The sequence below is a fragment of the Oncorhynchus gorbuscha genome, linkage group LG05, assembly GCF_021184085.1.
Source record: "Oncorhynchus gorbuscha isolate QuinsamMale2020 ecotype Even-year linkage group LG05, OgorEven_v1.0, whole genome shotgun sequence".
NCBI classification, from domain to species: Eukaryota; Metazoa; Chordata; class Actinopteri; order Salmoniformes; family Salmonidae; genus Oncorhynchus; species Oncorhynchus gorbuscha.
In genome coordinates this window covers 94,954,935-94,976,334 of record NC_060177.1, presented here as the reverse complement: position 1 = coordinate 94,976,334, position 21,400 = coordinate 94,954,935, and the positions used below count along the sequence as shown (strand labels likewise).

The following is a 21,400-nucleotide window of genomic DNA, read 5'->3' as shown; positions in this document are numbered from 1 at the left end:
CAGTCGAACAGTGAATTTCCAGCCCAGATTCAATCACAAAGACCAGGGACGTTTCAATGCCTCACAAAGAAGGGCACCTATTGGTAGATGGGTAAAAATCAAAAGCAGAAATGTAATATCCCTTTGAGCATGGTGAAGTTATTGAATACTCTTTGGATGGTGTATCAATACCACCCAGTCACTACAAAGACACAAGCGTCCTTCCTAACTCAGTTGCCGGAGAGGAAGGAAACCACTCAGGGATTTCACCATGAGGCCAATGGTGACTTTAAAACAGTTACAGAGTGTATCAATACAAATATTATAGCTTTGATAGAAAACTGAGGATGGATCAACAACATTGTAGTTACCGCACAATACTTACCTAAATGACAGAGTGAAAAGGAAGCCTGTACAGAATAATAATATTCCAAAACATGCATTTCTGCAGTAAGACACTAAAGTAAAACTGCAAAAAATGTTTCAAAGAAATGAACGATAAGTCCTGAGTAGAAAGTGTTATGTTTGGGGCAAATCCAATACAACACATCACTGAGTACCACTCTTCATATTTTCAAGCATGGTGGTGGCTGCATCGTGTTATGGGTATGCTTGTCATTGGCAAGGACTAGGATGTTTTTAGGATAAAAAGAAACGTAATAGAGTTAAGCACAGGCAACATCCTCGAGGAAAACCTGATTCAGTCGGCTTTCCACCAGACACTGGGAGACAAATTTACCTTTCAGCAGGACAATAACCTCAAACACAAGCCCAAATATACACTGGAGTTGCTTACCAAGATGACATTGAATGTTCCTGAGTGGCCTAGTTACAGTTTTGACTTAAATCAGCTTGAAAATCTATGGCAAGACTTTGAAATGGCTGTCTAGCAATGAACAACAACCAACCTGACGGAGATTGAATAATTTAAGAAAGAATAACGGGCAAATATTGTACAATCCAGGTGTGCAAAGCTCTTAGACTTACCCAGAAAGACTCACAGCTCTTAGACTTACCCAGAAAGACTCACAGCTTTCATCACTCTTAGAGACTTACCCAGAAAGACTCACAGCTGTAATCACTTTTAGAAACTTACCCAGAAAGACTCACAGCTGTCATCACTCTTAGAGACTTACTCAGAAAGACTCACAGCTGTAATCACTGCCAAAGGTGATTCTAACGTGTGTTGATTCAGGGGTGTGAATACTTATGTAGGTATTCTGAGGATGGTAGCTGACTCTATAGCCACTCATACCTGTCATATCTTTAATCTGAGCCTAGAGGAAAGTCTTTGTGCTCAGGCCTGGAGGGAAGCCAAAGTAATTCCGCTACCCAAGAGAGCTAAAGTGGTCTGTACTGGTTCTAACAGCAGACCTAAAAGTTTGTGTTTGACCAAATACAATGCTATTTCTCTGTAAACAAATTAACAACAGACTTTCAGCATGCTTATAGAGAAGGGTGCTCAACGTGTACTGCAGTGACACATCTGACTGGTGATTGGTTGAAAGAAATCGATAAGAAGAAGATTTTGCGAGTTGTACTGTTAGATTTCAGTGCAGCCTTTAATATTATTGACTCCACCCTGTTGTTGAAAAAATGTATGTATTATGGCTTTTCAACCTCTGCCATATTGTGGTCTCAGAGCTATCTATTTAATAGAACTCAAACGGTTTTCATTAATGGAAGCTTCTCTAATGTCAAACATGTAAAGTGTGGTGTACCACAGGGCAGCTCTCTAGACCCTCTACTCTTTTCTATTTTTACCAATGACCTGCCACTGGCATTAAACACAGCATGTGTGTCCATGTATGCTGATGATTCAACCATATACGCATCAGCAACCACAGCTAATGAAGTCACTGAAACCCTTAACAGAGTTGCAGTCTGTTTTGGGATGGGTGGCCAGTAATAAACTGGTCCTGAACATCTCTAAAACTAAGAGCATTGTATTTGGTACAAAGTATTTTGTATAAATCATTCCTTCAGTTCTAGAACTCAGCTGAATCTGGTAATGAATGGTGTGGCTGTTGAACAAGTTGAGGAGATTAAATGACTTGGCGTTACCTTAGATTGTAAACTGTCATGGTCAGTGGTTGTAAAGATGGGCGACGTCTGTCCGTAATAGAGATGTTCTGCTTTTTTGACACCACACTCCAAAAAGCAGGTTCTGTAGGCTCTAGTTTTGTCTAATCTTGATTATTGTCCAGTCGTGTGGTCCAGTGCTGCAAGGAAAGGCCTAGTTCAGCTGCAGCTGGCCCAGAGCAGAGAGGCACATCTTGCTCTTAATTGTAATCAGAGGGCTGATATAAATACTCTGCATGCCAGTCTTTCTTGGCTAAGAGTTGAGTAGAGACTGACTGCATTATTTATACATTTTAGAAGAAACATCAATGTGTTGAAAATCCTAAATTGTTTTCATAGTCAACTTCACATATCTCTGACACACACACTTATCCCTCCAGACAAGCCACCAGGGGTCTTTTCACAGTCCCCAAATGCAGAACAAATTCAAGAAAGCGTACAGAATTATATAGAGCCCTTATTGCATGGAACTTCCTTCCATCTCATATTGCTCAAATAAACAGCAAACCTGGTTTCAAAAAACAGATAAAGCAACACCTCGCGGCACAACGCCTCTCCCCAATCTGACCTAGATAGTTTGTGTGTATGTGTTGATATGTAGACTACGTGGGCCTTTACATTTTTTTTATATGTAGTTCTGTCCTTGAGCTGTTCATGTCTATTAATGTTCTGTATTATGTCATTCTGTATTATGGTTCATGTTCTGTGTGGACGTCAGGAAGAGTAGCTACTGCTTTTGCAACAGCTAATGTGGATCCTAAAATAAATTTTAAAAAATAACAAATTAAATATTTTTGTATTTAATTTTGAATACTTTTGCAAAACGTTTCTAAAAACACGTTTTCACTTTGTCATTTTGGGCTATTGTGTGTGGATGGGTGAGGAATTTTTTGTTGTTGATTTAATCCATTTTCCAATTCAGGCCTTGACACAACAAGATATGCAATAGGTTATGGAATACTTTCTGAAGTATTTAACACAAACAGAATCATTTCAAACCTTGATTACATTGGGATATGATCACATATGCCTCACTATTTAAACGTGGATATACTTCAGAACAGATTTCCTGACTTAAAATCGTCAAATCAAATCAAATCAAATGTATTTATATAGCCCTTCGTACATCAGCTGATATCTCAAAGTGCTGTACAGAAACCCAGCCTAAAACCCCAAACAGCAAGCAATGCAGGTGTAGAAGCACGGTGGCTAGGAAAAACTCCCTAGAAAGGCCAAAACCTAGGATAAACCTAGAGAGGAACCAGGCTATGTGGGGTGGCCAGTCCTCTTCTGGCTGTGCCGGGTGGAGATTATAACAGAACATGGCCAAGATGTTCAAATGTTCATAAATGACCAGCATGGTCGAATAATAACAAGGCAGAACAGTTGAAACTGGAGCAGCAGCACGGTCAGATGGACTGGGGACAGCAAGGAGTCATCATGTCAGGTAGTCCTGGGGCATGGTCCTAGGGCTCAGGTCCTCCGAGAGAGAGAAAGAAAGAGAGAATTAGAGAGAGCATATGTGGGGTGGCCAGTCCTCTTCTGGCTGTGAAATCATGTTGATTTCCTGGTGATTTTACAGGCTTTTATGTCCAATGACAAAAATTATATATATATACAGTACCAGTCAAAGGTTTGGACACACTTACTCATTCAATGCTTTTTCTTTATTTGTACTATTTTCTACATTGTAACAATAATATTGAAGACATCAAAACTATGAAATAACACATATGGAATCATGTAGTACCCAAGAAAGTACTAAACAAATCAAAATATATATTAGATTCTTCAAAGTAGCCACCCTTTGCCTTGATGACAGTTTTGCTCTCTCTCTTTTTAGATCAGAAATGATTGGGGAACCCTGGAAGAGGGTGTAATTTCAGACACATCCACAGTTACTAATGTGAATACACATGTTTATTCATTGGAAGAGGGTGTAATTTCAGACACATCCACAGTTACTAATGTGAATACACATGTTTATTCATTGGAAGAGGGTGTAATTTCAGACACATCCACAGTTACTAATGTGAATACACATGGTTATTCACTGTTATGCACTTATAATGTCGTATAATTAATTATAATGTCGTATAATTAATTATAATGTCGTATAATTAATTATAATGTCGTATAATTAATGCAATTATGATGTATAACTGTGACATTAATCATTTCAAAAACCCACAGAGAAGCATTTGGAGAAAAAAAGGATTGTAATTCCCTTTGATATTTTTATTTTACCTTTATTTAACCAGGCAAGTCAGTTAAGAACAAATTCTTATTTTCAATGATGGCCTGGGAACAGTGGGTTAACTGCCTGTTCAGGGGCAGAACAACAGATTTTTACCATGACAGCTCGGGGGTTTGAACTCGCAACCTTCTGGTTACTAGTCCAACGCTCTAACCACTAGGCTACCCTGCCGCCCCTATGTATTCCAGTGGGTTCTATAACACATCCTGGTTAATATCCAACTCAATCTACAGTGGGTTCTATAACACATCCTGTTTAATATCCAACTCAATCTACAGTGGGTTCTATAACACATCCTGATTAATATCCAACTCAATCTACAGTGGGTTCTATACCACATCCTGTTTAATATCCAACTCAATCTACAGTGGGTTCTATAACACATCCTGTTTAATATCCAACTCAATCTACAGTGGGTTCTATAACACATCCTGTTTAATATCCAACTCAATCTACAGTGGGTTCTATAACACATCCTGTTTATAACACATCCTGTTTAATATCCAACTACAGTGGGTTCTATAACACATCCTGTTTAATATCCAACTCAATCTACAGTGGGTTCTATAACACATCCTGTTTAATATCCAACTCAATCTACAGTGGGTTCTATAACACATCCTGTTTAACTCAATCTACAGTGGGTTCTATAACACATCCTGTTTAATATCCAACTCAATCTACAGTGGGTTCTATAACACATCCTGTTTAATATCCAACTAACCCAATTCAATTTACAGTCGTGTTACCGCCACAAAAATAACGCCACATCTTTGACACATTGTATCGTTCTGTGTTCCGGAGTGTATCACAGTTCTAGAACTTCTCCTTCAGAACCCAGGCTATTTATTATTCTCCAACATGTGATTGGCGTGTCAATGTTACTGTTTGTCCTCTACTATTATATAACTAGGGGTTTAGCTGTACAGCACAGCGGTGGTATGCCGACATCAAGAGCATTTCACCATATGATAGGTGAGTCACTATTACACACAAAACACACAGTTCATCATAAAACATCTGCAATGTGATGTCTGAGGACTTCTTCGATGTCATGAAGAAATACTGCTACCATGATTACCGGGGCCGGGGGGGGGGGGGGGCACCCGACCACCCGACCACTCTGTTGATGGTTCTCAGCGTGACAGTGTTTACGACAAGACATAAGTCATACATTACTGAATAATAGAGTCTAAAGGAAGAATGAGGGGCCTATCTGCTCAGGTGTGGTTTCATCTCTCTCTACATGACTGCCTCTCAGGCATTAGTTATAATGGTGGGCTTTTCTCCGAAAGCTTAATGGTAGAATGAGTCAGAATCTTTCACAGGTTAATTCCTCCACTGGCCGACCCGACGAGTCTGGCTGAGCTGCAACCCAACATATAAACACCATCATTTACAGATTACATCAAAACTTGTATTAAATATGGCAGCCTAGGCCAGAGAACGCCTGCAAAAATGCACTGTAATATCTGTTTTGATCTAAAACTCTAAAATCATATAGTATATTTCGTGTGTATCTGCGCATGAATGATTTTTTACAGAAATTAAACTTGACAATATTCTTGCGTGTTGTTCTTATTCGGGATAAGATTGTTGCAGGCCTTGTTTTTTTTGTTTTTTTTCCACGAGTAGCTACCCGTTCTCCAAGTGCCTGCCTGTCAGTCTGTGTGTTATGAGATGATGTCACCGTCTCCTCAGGGAGATAACTCACATGTACAAATGGTTGCTACATCTTTTGACAGTTCCCTTTTCCCTCAGAACTCTTTAATAAACTGCTCCTTACCCTGTCACTCTAGGAGTTATCGCCGATACTCTGCCCGAACGCTTCTCTCCTGCTCCTTGTGTTCCCTTTTTAAATGCTGATATTGAGTTTTCCTCTCTCTCGCCTCCTGACAGATGACAGACAAGAGACTCCATTGAACCTGTCTACCAGCGGCATTAGCAGCATCAACATGTCAATAGAAATAGATGAAGTTGTCTACACAGGTAAATAGAGGGGCCGTTTGCTGATGTAATTGCAGGCAGGAAATTCAATAAGTTATAGCAGCGCCCTGGCGCTTAGTCCTCCACGCAATTTGATGTCTTTGCTATAAAATCCATCGTAATGAAGTGGCAGTCCAATAGAGTTTAAAAAAAGTTAAATATCTCAGAATTGAGGCTGTGGATGGGAGATCGATGGGGTTTATTGTCTTAGACGTGCCTGGGAGAGAGGCCACGGGCAGGTTTAGCCTCCATACCTCCTGCACGCTTGTTCACCACCTCCTCCTCTGCCTTCGAGCAGATGGGGTAATTACCTCAAGATAGGTAGGCCAGACAGTTCATGTCGTGGCGTAAAGAATAAGCCTGCTGGTGGAAAACTTCCAGTGAGGTTGAAGTATCCATTAACATCAGATATAGTTGAGATCTATCTAGCTGTCTGTCTGAAACGCTATGCTCAGTGAGGTAGACTGGAGTGTCTGAAACGCTATGCTCAGTGAGGTAGACTGGAGTGTCTGAAACGCTATGCTCAGTGAGGTAGACTGGAGTGTCTGAAACGCTATGCTCAGTGAGGTAGACTGGAGTGTCTGAAACGCTAAGCTCAGTGAGGTAGACTGGAGTGTCTGAAACGCTATGCTCAGTGAGGTAGACTGGAGTGTCTGAAACGCTATGCTCAGTGAGGTAGACTGGAGTGTCTGAAACGCTATGCTCAGTGAGGTAGACTGGAGTGTCTGAAACGCTATGCTCAGTGAGGTAGACTGGAGTGTCTGAAAACGCTATGCTCAGTGAGGTAGACTGGAGTGTCTGAAACGCTATGCTCAGTGAGGTAGACTGGAGTGTCTGAAACGCTATGCTCAGTGAGGTAGACTGGAGTGTCTGAAACGCTATGCTCAGTGAGGTAGACTGGAGTGTCTGAAACGCTATGCTCAGTGAGGTAGACTGGAGTGTCTGAAACGCTATGCTCAGTGAGGTAGACTGACTGAGTGTCTGAGTGTCTGAAACGCTATATGCTCAGTGAGGTAGACTGGAGTGTCTGAAACGCTATGCTCAGTGAGGTAGACTGGAGTGTCTGAAACGCTATGCTCAGTGAGGTAGACTGGAGTGTCTGAAACGCTATGCTCAGTGAGGTAGACTGGAGTGTCTGAAACGCTATGCTCAGTGAGGTAGACTGGAGTGTCTGAAACGCTATGCTCAGTGAGGTAGACTGGAGTGTCTGAAACGCTATGCTCAGTGAGGTAGACTGGAGTGTCTGAAACGCTATGCTCAGTGAGGTAGACTGGAGTGTCTGAAACGCTATGCTCAGTGAGGTAGACTGGAGTGTCTGAAACGCTATGCTCAGTGAGGTAGACTGGAGTGTCTGAAACGCTATGCTCAGTGAGGTAGACTGGAGTGTCTGAAACGCTATGCTCAGTGAGGTAGACTGGAGTGTCTGAAGTGAGGTAGACTGGAGTGTCTATGCTCAGTGAGGTAGACTGGAGTGTCTGAAACGCTATGCTCAGTGAGGTACAAACTGAGACTGGAGTGTCTGAAACGCTATGCTCAGTGAGGTAGACTGGAGTGTCTGAAACGCTATGCTCAGTGAGGTAGACTGGAGTGTCTGAAACGCTAAGCTCAGTGAGGTAGACTGGAGTGTCTGAAACGCTATGCTCAGTGAGGTAGACTGGAGTGTCTGAAACGCTATGCTCAGTGAGGTAGACTGGAGTGTCTGAAACGCTATGCTCAGTGAGGTAGACTGGAGTGTCTGAAACGCTATGCTCAGTGAGGTAGACTGGAGTGTCTGAAACGCTATGCTCAGTGAGGTAGACTGGAGTGTCTGAAACGCTATGCTCAGTGAGGTAGACTGGAGTGTCTGAAACGCTATGCTCAGTGAGGTAGACTGGAGTGTCTGAAACGCTATGCTCAGTGAGGTAGACTGGAGTGTCTGAAACGCTATGCTCAGTGAGGTAGACTGGAGTGTCTGAAACGCTATGCTCAGTGAGGTAGACTGGAGTGTCTGAAACGCTATGCTCAGTGAGGTAGACTGGAGTGTCTGAAACGCTATGCTCAGTGAGGTAGACTGGAGTGTCTGAAACGCTATGCTCAGTGAGGTAGACTGGAGTGTCTGAAACGCTATGCTCAGTGAGGTAGACTGGAGTGTCTGAAACGCTATGCTCAGTGAGGTAGACTGGAGTGTCTGAAACGCTATGCTCAGTGAGGTAGACTGGAGTGTCTGAAACGCTATGCTCAGTGAGGTAGACTGGAGTGTCTGAAACGCTATGCTCAGTGAGGTAGACTGGAGTGTCTGAAACGCTATGCTCAGTGAGGTAGACTGGAGTGTCTGAAACGCTATGCTCAGTGAGGTAGACTGGAGTGTCTGAAACGCTATGCTCAGTGAGGTAGACTGGAGTGTCTGAAACGCTATGCTCAGTGAGGTAGACTGGAGTGTCTGAAACGCTATGCTCAGTGAGGTAGACTGGAGTGTCTGAAACGCTATGCTCAGTGAGGTAGACTGGAGTGTCTGAAACGCTATGCTCAGTGAGGTAGACTGGAGTGTCTGAAACGCTATGCTCAGTGAGGTAGACTGGAGTGTCTGAAACGCTATGCTCAGTGAGGTAGACTGGAGTGTCTGAAACGCTATGCTCAGTGAGGTAGACTGGAGTGTCTGAAACGCTATGCTCAGTGAGGTAGACTGGAGTGTCTGAAACGCTATGCTCAGTGAGGTAGACTGGAGTGTCTGAAACGCTATGCTCAGTGAGGTAGACTGGAGTGTCTGAAACGCTATGCTCAGTGAGGTAGACTGGAGTGTCTGAAACGCTATGCTCAGTGAGGTAGACTGGAGTGTCTGAAACGCTATGCTCAGTGAGGTAGACTGGAGTGTCTGAAACGCTATGCTCAGTGAGGTAGACTGGAGTGTCTGAAACGCTATGCTCAGTGAGGTAGACTGGAGTGTCTGAAACGCTATGCTCAGTGAGGTAGACTGGAGTGTCTGAAACGCTATGCTCAGTGAGGTAGACTGGAGTGTCTGAAACGCTATGCTCAGTGAGGTAGACTGGAGTGTCTGAAACGCTATGCTCAGTGAGGTAGACTGGAGTGTCTGAAACGCTATGCTCAGTGAGGTAGACTGGAGTGTCTGAAACGCTATGCTCAGTGAGGTAGACTGGAGTGTCTGAAACGCTATGCTCAGTGAGGTAGACTGGAGTGTCTGAAACGCTATGCTCAGTGAGGTAGACTGGAGTGTCTGAAACGCTATGCTCAGTGAGGTAGACTGGAGTGTCTGAAACGCTATGCTCAGTGAGGTAGACTGGAGTGTCTGAAACGCTATGCTCAGTGAGGTAGACTGGAGTGTCTGAAACGCTATGCTCAGTGAGGTAGACTGGAGTGTCTGAAACGCTATGCTCAGTGAGGTAGACTGGAGTGTCTGAAACGCTATGCTCAGTGAGGTAGACTGGAGTGTCTGAAACGCTATGCTCAGTGAGGTAGACTGGAGTGTCTGAAACGCTATGCTCAGTGAGGTAGACTGGAGTGTCTGAAACGCTATGCTCAGTGAGGTAGACTGGAGTGTCTGAAACGCTATGCTCAGTGAGGTAGACTGGAGTGTCTGAAACGCTATGCTCAGTGAGGTAGACTGGAGTGTCTGAAACGCTATGCTCAGTGAGGTAGACTGGAGTGTCTGAAACGCTATGCTCAGTGAGGTAGACTGGAGTGTCTGAAACGCTATGCTCAGTGAGGTAGACTGGAGTGTCTGAAACGCTATGCTCAGTGAGGTAGACTGGAGTGTCTGAAACGCTATGCTCAGTGAGGTAGACTGGAGTGTCTGAAACGCTATGCTCAGTGAGGTAGACTGGAGTGTCTGAAACGCTATGCTCAGTGAGGTAGACTGGAGTGTCTGAAACGCTATGCTCAGTGAGGTAGACTGGAGTGTCTGAAACGCTATGCTCAGTGAGGTAGACTGGAGTGTCTGAAACGCTATGCTCAGTGAGGTAGACTGGAGTGTCTGAAACTGCTATGCTCAGTGAGGTAGACTGGAGTGTCTGAAACGCTATGCTCAGTGAGGTAGACTGGAGTGTCTGAAACGCTATGCTCAGTGAGGTAGACTGGAGTGTCTGAAACGCTATGCTCAGTGAGGTAGACTGGAGTGTCTGAAACGCTATGCTCAGTGAGGTAGACTGGAGTGTCTGAAACGCTATGCTCAGTGAGGTAGACTGGAGTGTCTGAAACGCTATGCTCAGTGAGGTAGACTGGAGTGTCTGAAACGCTATGCTCAGTGAGGTAGACTGGAGTGTCTGAAACGCTATGCTCAGTGAGGTAGACTGGAGTGTCTGAAACGCTATGCTCAGTGAGGTAGACTGGAGTGTCTGAAACGCTATGCTCAGTGAGGTAGACTGGAGTGTCTGAAACGCTATGCTCAGTGAGGTAGACTGGAGTGTCTGAAACGCTATGCTCAGTGAGGTAGACTGGAGTGTCTGAAACGCTATGCTCAGTGAGGTAGACTGGAGTGTCTGAAACGCTATGCTCAGTGAGGTAGACTGGAGTGTCTGTGTCTGAAACGCTATGCTCAGTGAGGTAGACTGGAGTGTCTGAAACGCTATGCTCAGTGAGGTAGACTGGAGTGTCTGAAACGCTATGCTCAGTGAGGTAGACTGGAGTGTCTGAAACGCTATGCTCAGTGAGGTAGACTGGAGTGTCTGAAACGCTATGCTCAGTGAGGTAGACTGGAGTGTCTGAAACGCTATGCTCAGTGAGGTAGACTGGAGTGTCTGAAACGCTATGCTCAGTGAGGTAGACTGGAGTGTCTGAAACGCTATGCTCAGTGAGGTAGACTGGAGTGTCTGAAACGCTATGCTCAGTGAGGTAGACTGGAGTGTCTGAAACGCTATGCTCAGTGAGGTAGACTGGAGTGTCTGAAACGCTATGCTCAGTGAGGTAGACTGGAGTGTCTGAAACGCTATGCTCAGTGAGGTAGACTGGAGTGTCTGAAACGCTATGCTCAGTGAGGTAGACTGGAGTGTCTGAAACGCTATGCTCAGTGAGGTAGACTGGAGTGTCTGAAACGCTATGCTCAGTGAGGTAGACTGGAGTGTCTGAAACGCTATGCTCAGTGAGGTAGACTGGAGTGTCTGAAACGCTATGCTCAGTGAGGTAGACTGGAGTGTCTGTGTCAGTTGTCCAATTCAGGTTGTTTAGGTGTGACAATATTTTATTTGTTAGTTAGTGAGTTGATATGTCATCATGGTTTTTGTCTAATTGTGACATTACAGTAAGTTTTAAATGCTATAATTTTCATCTGCCCCCTAAGAAACTGGTTGTATAGATTGTAAGAACATGTAGAAATGTACAGTACCAATTAAACTACTCTTACTAGTAGCATTTGTAGTAGTAGTAGTAGTAGTAGTAGTAGTAGTAGTAGTAGTAGTAGTAGTGGTAGTAGCATCAGTAGTAGTAGTATCAGTAGTTGTAGTAGTAGTATCAGTAGTAGTAGTATCATTAGTAGTAGTATCAGTAGTAGTAGTAGAGTGTAGTGTCTGAAACGTAGCTCAGTGAGTAGTAGTATCAGTAGTATTAGTAGTAGACTGGAGTGTCTGAGGAGTAGTGAGGTAGACTGGAGTGTCTGAAACGCTAGTAGTGAGGTAGACTGGAGTGTAGTAGCTCAGTAGTAGTAGTAGTGAGTATCAGTAGTAGACTGGAGTATCAGTAGTAGCTCAGTGAGTAGTAGACTAGTAGTCTGAAACGCTAGTATCAGTGAGGTAGACTGGAGTGTCTGAAACGTAGTTGCTCAGTAGGTAGTGGATCAGTAGCTCAGTGAGTAGTAGTAGTATCTTGAGTAGTAGTATCTGAAACGCTATGCTCAGTGAGTAGTATCTGTAGTTGTAGTAGTAGTATCAGTATGCTCAGTAGAGGTAGTAGTATCATGCTAGTAGTAGTATCAGTGAATGCACCAATTTGTAAGTGCTCTGGATAACGAGCTCAGTCTGGTAAATGAGTGTCTGTAAATGTAAATGCTCAGTAGGTAGACTGGAGTGTCAGTAGCAGTAGTAGTAGTGTAGCAGCTCAGTGAGGTAGTAGTATCAGCTCAGTGAGTAGGAGTAGTAGAAGTAGTATGAGTAGTAGTAGTATCAGTAGGTAGTAGTATCAGCTAGCTCAGTGAGGTAGACTGGAGTATCTGTAGTAGCTCAGTGAGGTAGACTGGAGTGTCAGTAGCTAGTATCAGTGAGGTAGACTAGTGTCTGAAACGCTAGTATCAGTAGTAGTAGTAGTGGTGAAAGCTAGTATCAGTGAGTAGACTGGAGTGTCTGGTAACTATGCTCAGTGAGTAGACTAGTGTCTGAAAGCTAGCTCAGTGAGTAGACTGGAGTGTCTGAAACGCTATGCTCAGTGAGGTAGCAGTGTAGCAGTAGCTCAGTGAGTAGTATCAGTAGCTGAAACGCTATGCTCAGTGAGGTAGACTGGAGTGTCTGAAACGTATGCAGTGAGTAGACTGGAGTGTTGTAGTAGTATGAGTAGCTGGAGTGTAGTAGCAGCAGTAGTGAGTAGACTAGTGTCTGAAGCATGCTCAGTAGAGGTAGACTGGAGTGTCTGAAGTATGCTCAGTGAGGTAGACTGGTGTCTGAAAGCTATGTAGTGAGGTAGACTGGAGTTTTGAATAGTATATCAGTGAGCAGTAATATCAGTAGTAGTATGCTCAGTAGGTATCTGGAGTAGTAGCATTAGTAGTAGTGGAGTGTCTGTAGTATCAGTAGTAGTGGAGCAGTAGTATCAGTAGTAGTAGTAGTAGTAGTAGTATGCTCAGTGAGGTAGACTGGAGCATCTGAAACGCTAGTAGTGAGTAGACTGGAGTATCTGTAGTATCAGTGAGTAGTGGAGTGTAGTAGCTCAGTGAGGTAGACTGGAGTGTCAGTAGTAGCATTAGTGAGGTAGTGGAGTAGTAGTATGTCAGTGAGTAGACTGGAGTGTCTGAAACGTAGTAGTGAGGTAGACTGGAGTGTCTGAGTAGTATCAGTAGCAGTAGTATTAGTGAGTAGACTGGAGTAGTATCTCAGTAGTAGTAGCATTACTAAACGTAGCAGTGAGTAGTAGTAGTCTGAGTAGCTATGCTCAGTGAGGTAGACTGGAGTGTCTGAAACGCATTAGTAGTAGACTGGAGTGTCTGAAACGTATGCTCAGTGAGGTAGTGGAGTGTAGTAGTAGTCAGTGAGTAGACTAGTAGTAGTAGTAGTAGACTGGAGTAGTAGCATAGTCAGTAGTAGTAGTAGTATTAGTAGTATCAGTAGCAGTAGTATTAGTAGTAGTAGTAGTATCAGTAGTAGTAGCATTACTAGTAGCAGTAGTAGTATCAGTAGTAGTAGCAGTAGTATCAGTAGTAGCATTAGTAGTAATAGTATCAGTAGTCATGGTAGTAGTAGTAGTAGTAGTATCAGTAGTAGTAGCATTAGTAGTAGCAGTGGTAGTAGCAGTAGTAGTATCAGTAGTCGTAGTAGTAGTAGTAGCAGTAGTATCAGTAGTAGTAGTAGCATTAGTAGTAGTAGTAGTATCAGTAGTAGCAGTAGTAGCATTAGTAGTAGTAGTATCAGTAGGAGCAGTAGTAGCAGTAGTATCAGTAGTAGCAGTAGTAGCAGTAGTATCAGAGTAGTATCTGTAGTAGCAGTAGTAGCAGTAGTAGCATTAGTAGTAGCAGTAGTATCAGTAGTAGCAGTAGTATCAGTAGTAGTATCAGTAGTAGCAGTAGTATCAGTAGTATCAGTAGTAGTAGCAGTAGTAGCATTAGTAGTAGCAGTAGTATCAGTAGTAGTAGCAGTAGTATCAGAAGTAGTAGTAGTAGCAGTAGTATCAGTAGTAGTAGCAGTAGTAGCATTAGTAGTAGCAGTAGTATCAGTAGTAGTAGCAGTAGTAACATTAGTAGTAGTAGTAGTATCAATAGTAGCATTAGTAGTAGTAGTAGTAGTAGTAGTAGTAGTAGTAGTAGTAGTAGTAGTAGTAGTAGTAGTAGTAGTAGTCGTAGCAGTAGTAACATTAGTAGTAGTAGTAGTATCAGTTGTAGCATTAGTAGTAGTAGTAGTAGTAGTAGTAGTAGTAGTAGTAGTAGTAGTATCAGTAGTCGTAGCAGTAGTAACATTAGTAGTAGTAGTAGTATCAGTTGTAGCATTAGTAGTAGTAGTAGTAGTAGTATCAATTGTGCATTACAGTAGTAGTAGTAGTAGTATTCATTGTAGAAACTGTAGTAGTAGTAGTAGTAGTATCAGTTGTAGCATTAGTAGTAGTAGTAGTAGTAGTAGCATTAGTAGTAGTAGTAGTAGTAGTAGTAGTAGTAGTAGTATCATTAGTAGCAGTAGTAGTAGTAGTAGTAGTAGTAGTAGTAGTAGTAGTATCATTAGTAGTAGTAGTATCAGTAGTAGTAGTAGTATCAGTAGTAGCATTAGTAGTAGTAGTAGTAGTAGTAGTAGTAGTATCATTAGTAGTAGTAGTAGTAGTAGTAGTAGTAGTAGTAGTAGTATCAGTTGTAGCATTAGTAGCAGTATCAGTAGTAGTAGTAGTAGTAGCATTAGTAGCATTAGTAGCAGTAGTAGTAGTAGTATCAGTTGTAGCATTAGTAGTAGTAGTAGTATCAGTTGTAGCATTAGTAGTAGTATCAGTAGTAGTAGTAGTAGTAGCATTAGTAGCATTAGTAGCAGTAGTAGTAGTAGTATCAGTAGTAGCATTAGTAGTAGTGGGAGTAGTAGTAGTAGTAGTAGTATCAGTAGTAGCATTAGTAGTAGTGGGAGTAGTAGTAGTAGTAGTAGTATCAGTTGTAGCATTAGTAGTAGTGGGAGTAGTAGTAGTAGTAGTAGTAGCAGTTGTAGCATTAGTAGTAGTAGTAGTAGTAGTAGTAGTATCAGTTGTAGCATTAGTAGTAGTAGTAGTATCAGTTGTAGCATTAGTAGTAGTAGTAGTATCAGTTGTAGCATTAGTAGTAGTAGTAGTATCAGTTGTAGCATTAGTAGTAGTAGTAGTAGTAGTATCAGTTGTAGCATTAGTAGTAGTAGTAGTATCAGTTGTAGCATTAGTAGTAGTAGTAGTAGTAGTAGCATTAGTAGTAGTAGTAGTAGTAGTAGTAGTAGTAGTAGTAGCATTAGTAGCATTAGTAGTAGTAGTAGTAGCATTAGTAGCATTAGTAGCATTAGTAGTAGTAGTAGTAGTATCAGTAGTAGTAGCAGTAGTATCAGTAGTAGCATTAGTAGCAGTAGTAGTATCAGTAGTAGCAGTATCAGTAGTAGTATCAGTTGTAGCATTAGTAGCAGTAGTAGTAGTAGTAGCATTAGTAGCAGTAGTAGTAGTAGCATTAGTAGCATTAGTAGCAGTAGTAGCAGTAGTATCAGTTGTAGCAGTAGTAGTAGTAGTAGCATTAGTAGCAGTAGTAGTAGTAGTAGCATTAGTAGCATTAGTAGCAGTAGTATCAGTTGTAGCAGTAGTAGTAGTAGTAGCATTAGTAGCAGTAGTAGTAGTAGTAGCATTAGTAGCAGTAGTAGCAGTAGTATCAGTTGTAGCATTAGTAGCATTAGTAGCAGTAGTATCAGTTGTAGCAGTAGTAGTAGTAGTAGCATTAGTAGCAGTAGTAGTAGTAGTAGCATTAGTAGCAGTAGTAGCAGTAGTATCAGTTGTAGCAGTAGTAGTAGTAGTAGCATTAGTAGCAGTAGTAGCAGTAGTATCAGTAGTAGCATTAGTAGCAGTAGTAGTAGTAGTATCAGTAGTAGCAGTAGTAGTAGTAGTAGTAGTAGTAGTAGTAGTAGTAGTAGTAGTAGTAGTAGTAGTAGTAGTAGCATTAGTAGCATTAGTAGTATCAGTAGTAGTAGTAGTAGTAGTAGTAGTAGTAGCATTAGTAGCATTAGTAGTATCAGTAGTAGTAGCAGTAGTATCAGTAGTAGCATTAGTAGCATTAGTAGTAGTAGTAGTAGTAGTAGTAGTAGTATCAGTTGTAGCATTAGTAGCAGTAGTATCAGTAGTAGTAGCAGTAGTATCAGTAGTAGCATTAGTAGTATCAGTAGTAGTAGTAGTAGTAGTAGTAGTAGTAGCATTAGTAGCATTAGTAGTATCAGTAGTAGCAGTAGTAGTAGTAGTAGTATCAGTAGTAGCAGTAGTAGTAGCAGTAGTAGCATTAGTATCAGTTGTAGCATTAGTATCAGTAGTAGTAGTAGTAGTAGTAGTAGTAGTAGCATTAGTAGCATTAGTAGTATCAGTAGTAGCAGTAGTAGTAGTAGTAGTATCAGTAGTAGCAGTAGTAGTAGCAGTAGTAGCATTAGTATCAGTTGTAGCATTAGTAGTAGTAGTAGTAGTAGTAGTATCAGTAGTAGCAGTAGTAGTAGCAGTAGTAGCATTAGTATCAGTTGTAGCATTAGTATCAGTAGTAGTAGTAGTAGTAGTAGTAGTAGTAGCATTAGTAGCATTAGTAGTATCAGTAGTAGCAGTAGTAGTAGTAGTAGTATCAGTAGTAGCAGTAGTAGTAGCAGTAGTAGCATTAGTATCAGTTGTAGCATTAGTATCAGTTGTAGCATTAGTAGTAGTAGTAGTAGTAGTAGCATTAGTAGCAGTAGTAGCATTAGTAGCATTAGTAGCAGTAGTAGTAGTAGTAGTATCAGTAGTAGCAGTAGTAGTAGCAGTAGTAGCATTAGTATCAGTTGTAGCATTAGTATCAGTTGTAGCATTAGTAGTAGTAGTAGTAGTAGTAGCATTAGTAGCAGTAGTAGCAGTAGTAGTAGTAGTAGTATCAGTAGTAGCAGTAGTAGTAGCAGTAGTAGCATTAGTATCAGTTGTAGCATTAGTATCAGTTGTAGCATTAGTAGTAGTAGTAGTAGTAGTAGCATTAGTAGCAGTAGTAGCATTAGTAGCATTAGTAGCAGTAGTAGTAGTAGTAGTAGTAGTAGCATTAGTAGCATTAGTAGCATTAGTAGCATTAGTAGCAGTAGTAGTAGTAGTAGCAGTAGTAGCATTAGTAGCATTAGTAGCATTAGTAGCAGTAGTAGTAGTAGTAGTAGTAGTAGTAGTAGTAGTAGTAGTAGCATTAGTAGCATTAGTAGCATTAGTAGCATTAGTAGCATTAGTAGCAGTAGTAGTAGTAGTAGTAGTAGCATTAGTAGTAGTAGTATCAGTTGTAGCATTAGTAGCATTAGTAGCAGTTGTAGCATTAGTAGCAGTAGTAGTAGTAGTAGCATTAGTAGCATTAGTAGCAGTAGTAGCATTAGTATCAGTTGTAGTAGTAGTAGCATTAGTAGTAGTAGTAGCATTAGTAGCATTAGTAGCATTAGTAGTAGTGGGAGTAATAAAACAAATATGTAATGATGAAAGTGTCCATTTTAGGCCCTGTTTAGACCTGTACATGCATCCTATAAGATCTTATGATCTGTGAACTGTACATAATACAGACAACATCTTGGTTATACTCCATATAATGTGCTCTCAAATATGGAGCATGTCTTGACATGTCTTGAAGATTTTATTTTGTCACATTAATTCATTCAACATATGAATACATATGAAGATATATGAATATCTCAAAAACAACTCTTTTAAACAAAATGTTTGGAACAATATACTCTTTATAAAGGTCACATTTCCAGAGCGGGGCTCTCTGCTACGTTTAATGATATGACACATTTTAGAAGTGTCATGTAGGTCAGTGACTGATCACAGTTGTCCTTTAGGATCGTTCAGCAAGTCACGAGCAGAGGGAGTTCCCTTTGAAACCATTTACCATTTGCTGTGTTATAAAATTGATCATAACTTCAGAATTAGCAGAGAGCCCACTCTGGAAATGTGATGTAAAGTATATCGTTCCAAACAACATGTCTTAAAATGAAAAAAATCAAATAAGGTAGTTTGAGACATTAAATATTCATATTGATGTTGAATAAATTCATGTAGAAATTACTATTTCAGAATCTAGCCATTCTCCAAATGTTAGAGCTATAAGGAGTATAATGAACTTTTATTTAACAAGTCAAGTCAGTTAAGAACAAATTCTTATTTACAATGATGGTCTACAACAAACCCTGGACGACGCCTGGGCCAATTGTGCTCCGCCCTATGGGACTCCAAATCACGGCCGGTTGTGATACAACCTGGATGTGGTCTGTACCATGTACAGTTCACAGATCATAAGGTATTATGACTCCCAAGATGTTGTCTGTATCATGTACAGTTCACAGATCATAAGGTACTACAGGAGGTCTCCTCCCTCCCTCTCTCCGTCCCTCCAGGTGTTCTGTTTGCCAGGAAGCCCTCCCTCCCTACGATGCTGGGCGGTCACCGGGTCCAGAACCAGAATGACACCTTCTCTCAGGGAAAGACCAGTCCGGGGATGAACTCCTCCTCCATACAGATCCAACCGTCCTGCTCCTCTTCCTCCTCCTCATCCTCGGTCCACGGACATGGAAACTCCTCCCCCTGAGCTGAGACCCACTCACAGCTCCACCCGCTAACCCCCCTGCCCCCATCATTCCCCAAAGACAACAAGCGGTCTGAGATACCAGAAGAAAATACTTCTATTGTTTTTGAAGGTGGTTTTTCCCTTCCTCCTCCTCTTCCTCTTTCTCCTCCCTTTCTCAAACTCCCTTATTCAAGTTGAAAGAATGAAAATAAAAAGTTTTATTTACTGAGAAAATACTTCTGTAGAAAAATCAAATTCTCTCTTGCTCTATTCTCTTTCCTTCCTCTGAACTCTGACCTCTGAACTCTGACCTCTGAATGGTATGTAGAGGACCTCTGAACCCTGTGTGTATTCAGATACATTCTGCTGTCTTTGTCGTGTTTCCTGAGAACAGCTGCTCAGTTTGGAGCAGTGTAAACATATAGGTAAAGATATACGTGGTGACACATCATTAGACGCAAGGAACTGTGGGACAAAGACACCGAGAGACTGAGACATGTTGGCTCTCTGTCTGTCTGTCTGTCTGTCTGTCTGTCTGTCTGTCTGTCTGTCTGTCTGTCTGTCTGTCTGTCTGTCTGTCTGTCTGTCTGTCTGTCTGTCTGTCTGTCTGTCTGTCTGTCTGTCTGTCTGTCTGTCTGTCTGTCTGTCTGTCTGTCTGTCTGTCTGTCTGTCTGTCTGTCTGTCTGTCTGTCTGTCTGTCTGTCTGTCTGTCTGCAGCTCCTCCAACAGAAGAGAGGATTCTTGACCTCGTACCCGAAGAGAGAAATGCTTGTTAACCTGTAGCAGGGTTGGGGGTCAATTCCATTTTAAAATCGTCAATTCAGAAAATAAACCAAAATTCTAATTCCACATTTTCCTAATTGAAAAGCATTAAAGAGAGTTAGCATTCAGTGTACTTCCTGAGTTTTCTGGAATAGAAATGGAATTGACCCCAACCCTGATCTGTAGTATGGCTTGTTTGAAACCTCTGCTAGGCATGGGAGGCCATTTCATTGTCACTGAAAATCTTTAGTTTTCTTCTTGTTTTTGATCACAAACCAGAGAAGATTGCTACTTTAAGCTAATAACCAAAGAAAAACAAGAGTAATCAATGAAAAGAAAGTAAAGAATAAAAACTATAACATACACAGACAGCACAGATACAATAGTGGAACCAAATGACCAAACTAAGGACATACTGTATATCACAAGCACATCCTGACTAAGCACATCTCACAGAATCAGGGAAACGTAATTCCTTCTTTCTTTCTTTTAGAACATATCGTGTTATCTATCTATCTATTATCTATCTATCTATTATCTATCTATCTATTGAAGCTCTGATCAATCGATGCTGCTCGCTATATCAACACATTGTTTAATGCTGTGGGACAATAGCTAGAGCGTCAAGACATGCCTTCGTCAGTAAAGAGGTAAACCAAATAGCCTAGTAACCTAGAGCGTTCGACACTGTCGGTCCTGGTCAGAGCCTCTTAACGAAGCCTTCTCACAGAAGAGAGATTGCACGATGGCTCTGATTAAATATGATGTTGCGACACATTCGACATTGATTTAAGCTCACACATAGTATGAATAATTTATTACCAGCAACGTTTTCTGGTGAAGGCGTTATCTTTGCAATCAGACGGAAACATACCTGCTGGTAGGACTATCCCCTGGTGGGTGGTTCTAGTTAGTCCTGGGAGCCCAATCTGTAGACCAGTTCAACATATTACTCAGCACAAGGAGATATGTGGGTTAAACACATAATGTAGAACAGCAGAACGAGGCTGTAGGTGTTGGAGCACTGATCTAATCATCAATCACACAGTGGCTTTATCTAGTGACTGGCACCCCGTCTTTCTTTTGAAGTGCACTTGTGTCTGACATTGGAGAGTTTCTCCATACTCACTATTTCCCTCTCTTTGTCCCTCTCTCTCTCTCCCTCTCTTTGTCCCTCCCTCCCTCTCTCTCTTTGTCCCTCTCTTTGTCCTCTCTCTCTCTCTCTCTCTCTCTCTCTCCCTCTCTCTCTCCCTCTCTTTGTCCCTCTCTCTCTCTCTCTCCCTCTCTTTGTCCCTCCCTCCCTCTCTCTCTCCCTCTCTTTGTCCCTCTCTCTCTCTCTCTCTCTCTCTCTCTCCCTCTCTTTGTCCCTCCCTCCCTCTCTCTCTCCCTCTCTTTGTCCCTCCCTCCCTCTCTCTCTCCCTCTCTTTGTCCCTCTCTCACTCCCTCTCTCTCTCCCTCACCCTCTCTCACTCCCTCTCTTTTCCCTCCCTCCCTCCCTCCTCTCTCTCTCTCTCTCTCTCTCTCTCTTTGTCCCTCTCTCTCACTCTCTCTTTCTCACTCCCTCTCTTTGTCCCTCCCTCCCTCTCTATCTCTCTCCCTCTTTGTCCCTCTCTCTCACTCTCTCTTTCTCACTCTCTCTCTTTGTCCCTCCATCCCTCTATCTCTCTCTCCCTCTTTGTCCCTCCCTCCCTCCCTCCCTCCCTCCCTCCCTCTTTGTCCCTCCCTCCCTCCCTCCCTCCCTCCCTCCCTCCCTCCCTCCCTCCCTCCCTCCCTCCCTCCCTCCCTCCCCCTCCCCTCCCTCCCTCTCTCTCCCTCTTTGTCCCTCCCTCCCTCTGTCCCTTCCTCCCTCTCTCTCTGTCCCTCCCTCCCCCCTCTCTCTCTCTCTCTGCTTTGCGTCATAAGATACTGTATTTTTTATTGTGAAGGGAAATGGGAAACCATATGAAGATATTGATTTTTTATTAAGT

At 42.2% G+C, this 21,400-nt stretch overlaps 1 protein-coding gene across 2 annotated transcripts in view; it reads left to right on the top strand.

Annotated features, from left to right (window-relative positions):
• The window catches only part of LOC124036678 (AT-rich interactive domain-containing protein 3A-like), a 298,644-nt gene extending 278,019 nt beyond the window's left edge, over window positions 1-20,625 (top strand). For both annotated transcript variants that reach the window (XM_046351527.1, XM_046351526.1), the window contains 2 exons: window positions 6,218-6,307; window positions 18,502-20,625. In XM_046351527.1, coding sequence (XP_046207483.1) covers window positions 6,218-6,307; window positions 18,502-18,692 — 281 coding nt within the window. In that variant the 3' untranslated portion in view covers window positions 18,693-20,625. The remainder of the gene's footprint in view (window positions 1-6,217; window positions 6,308-18,501) is intronic.
• The last annotated feature ends 775 nt before the right edge of the window (window positions 20,626-21,400 follow it).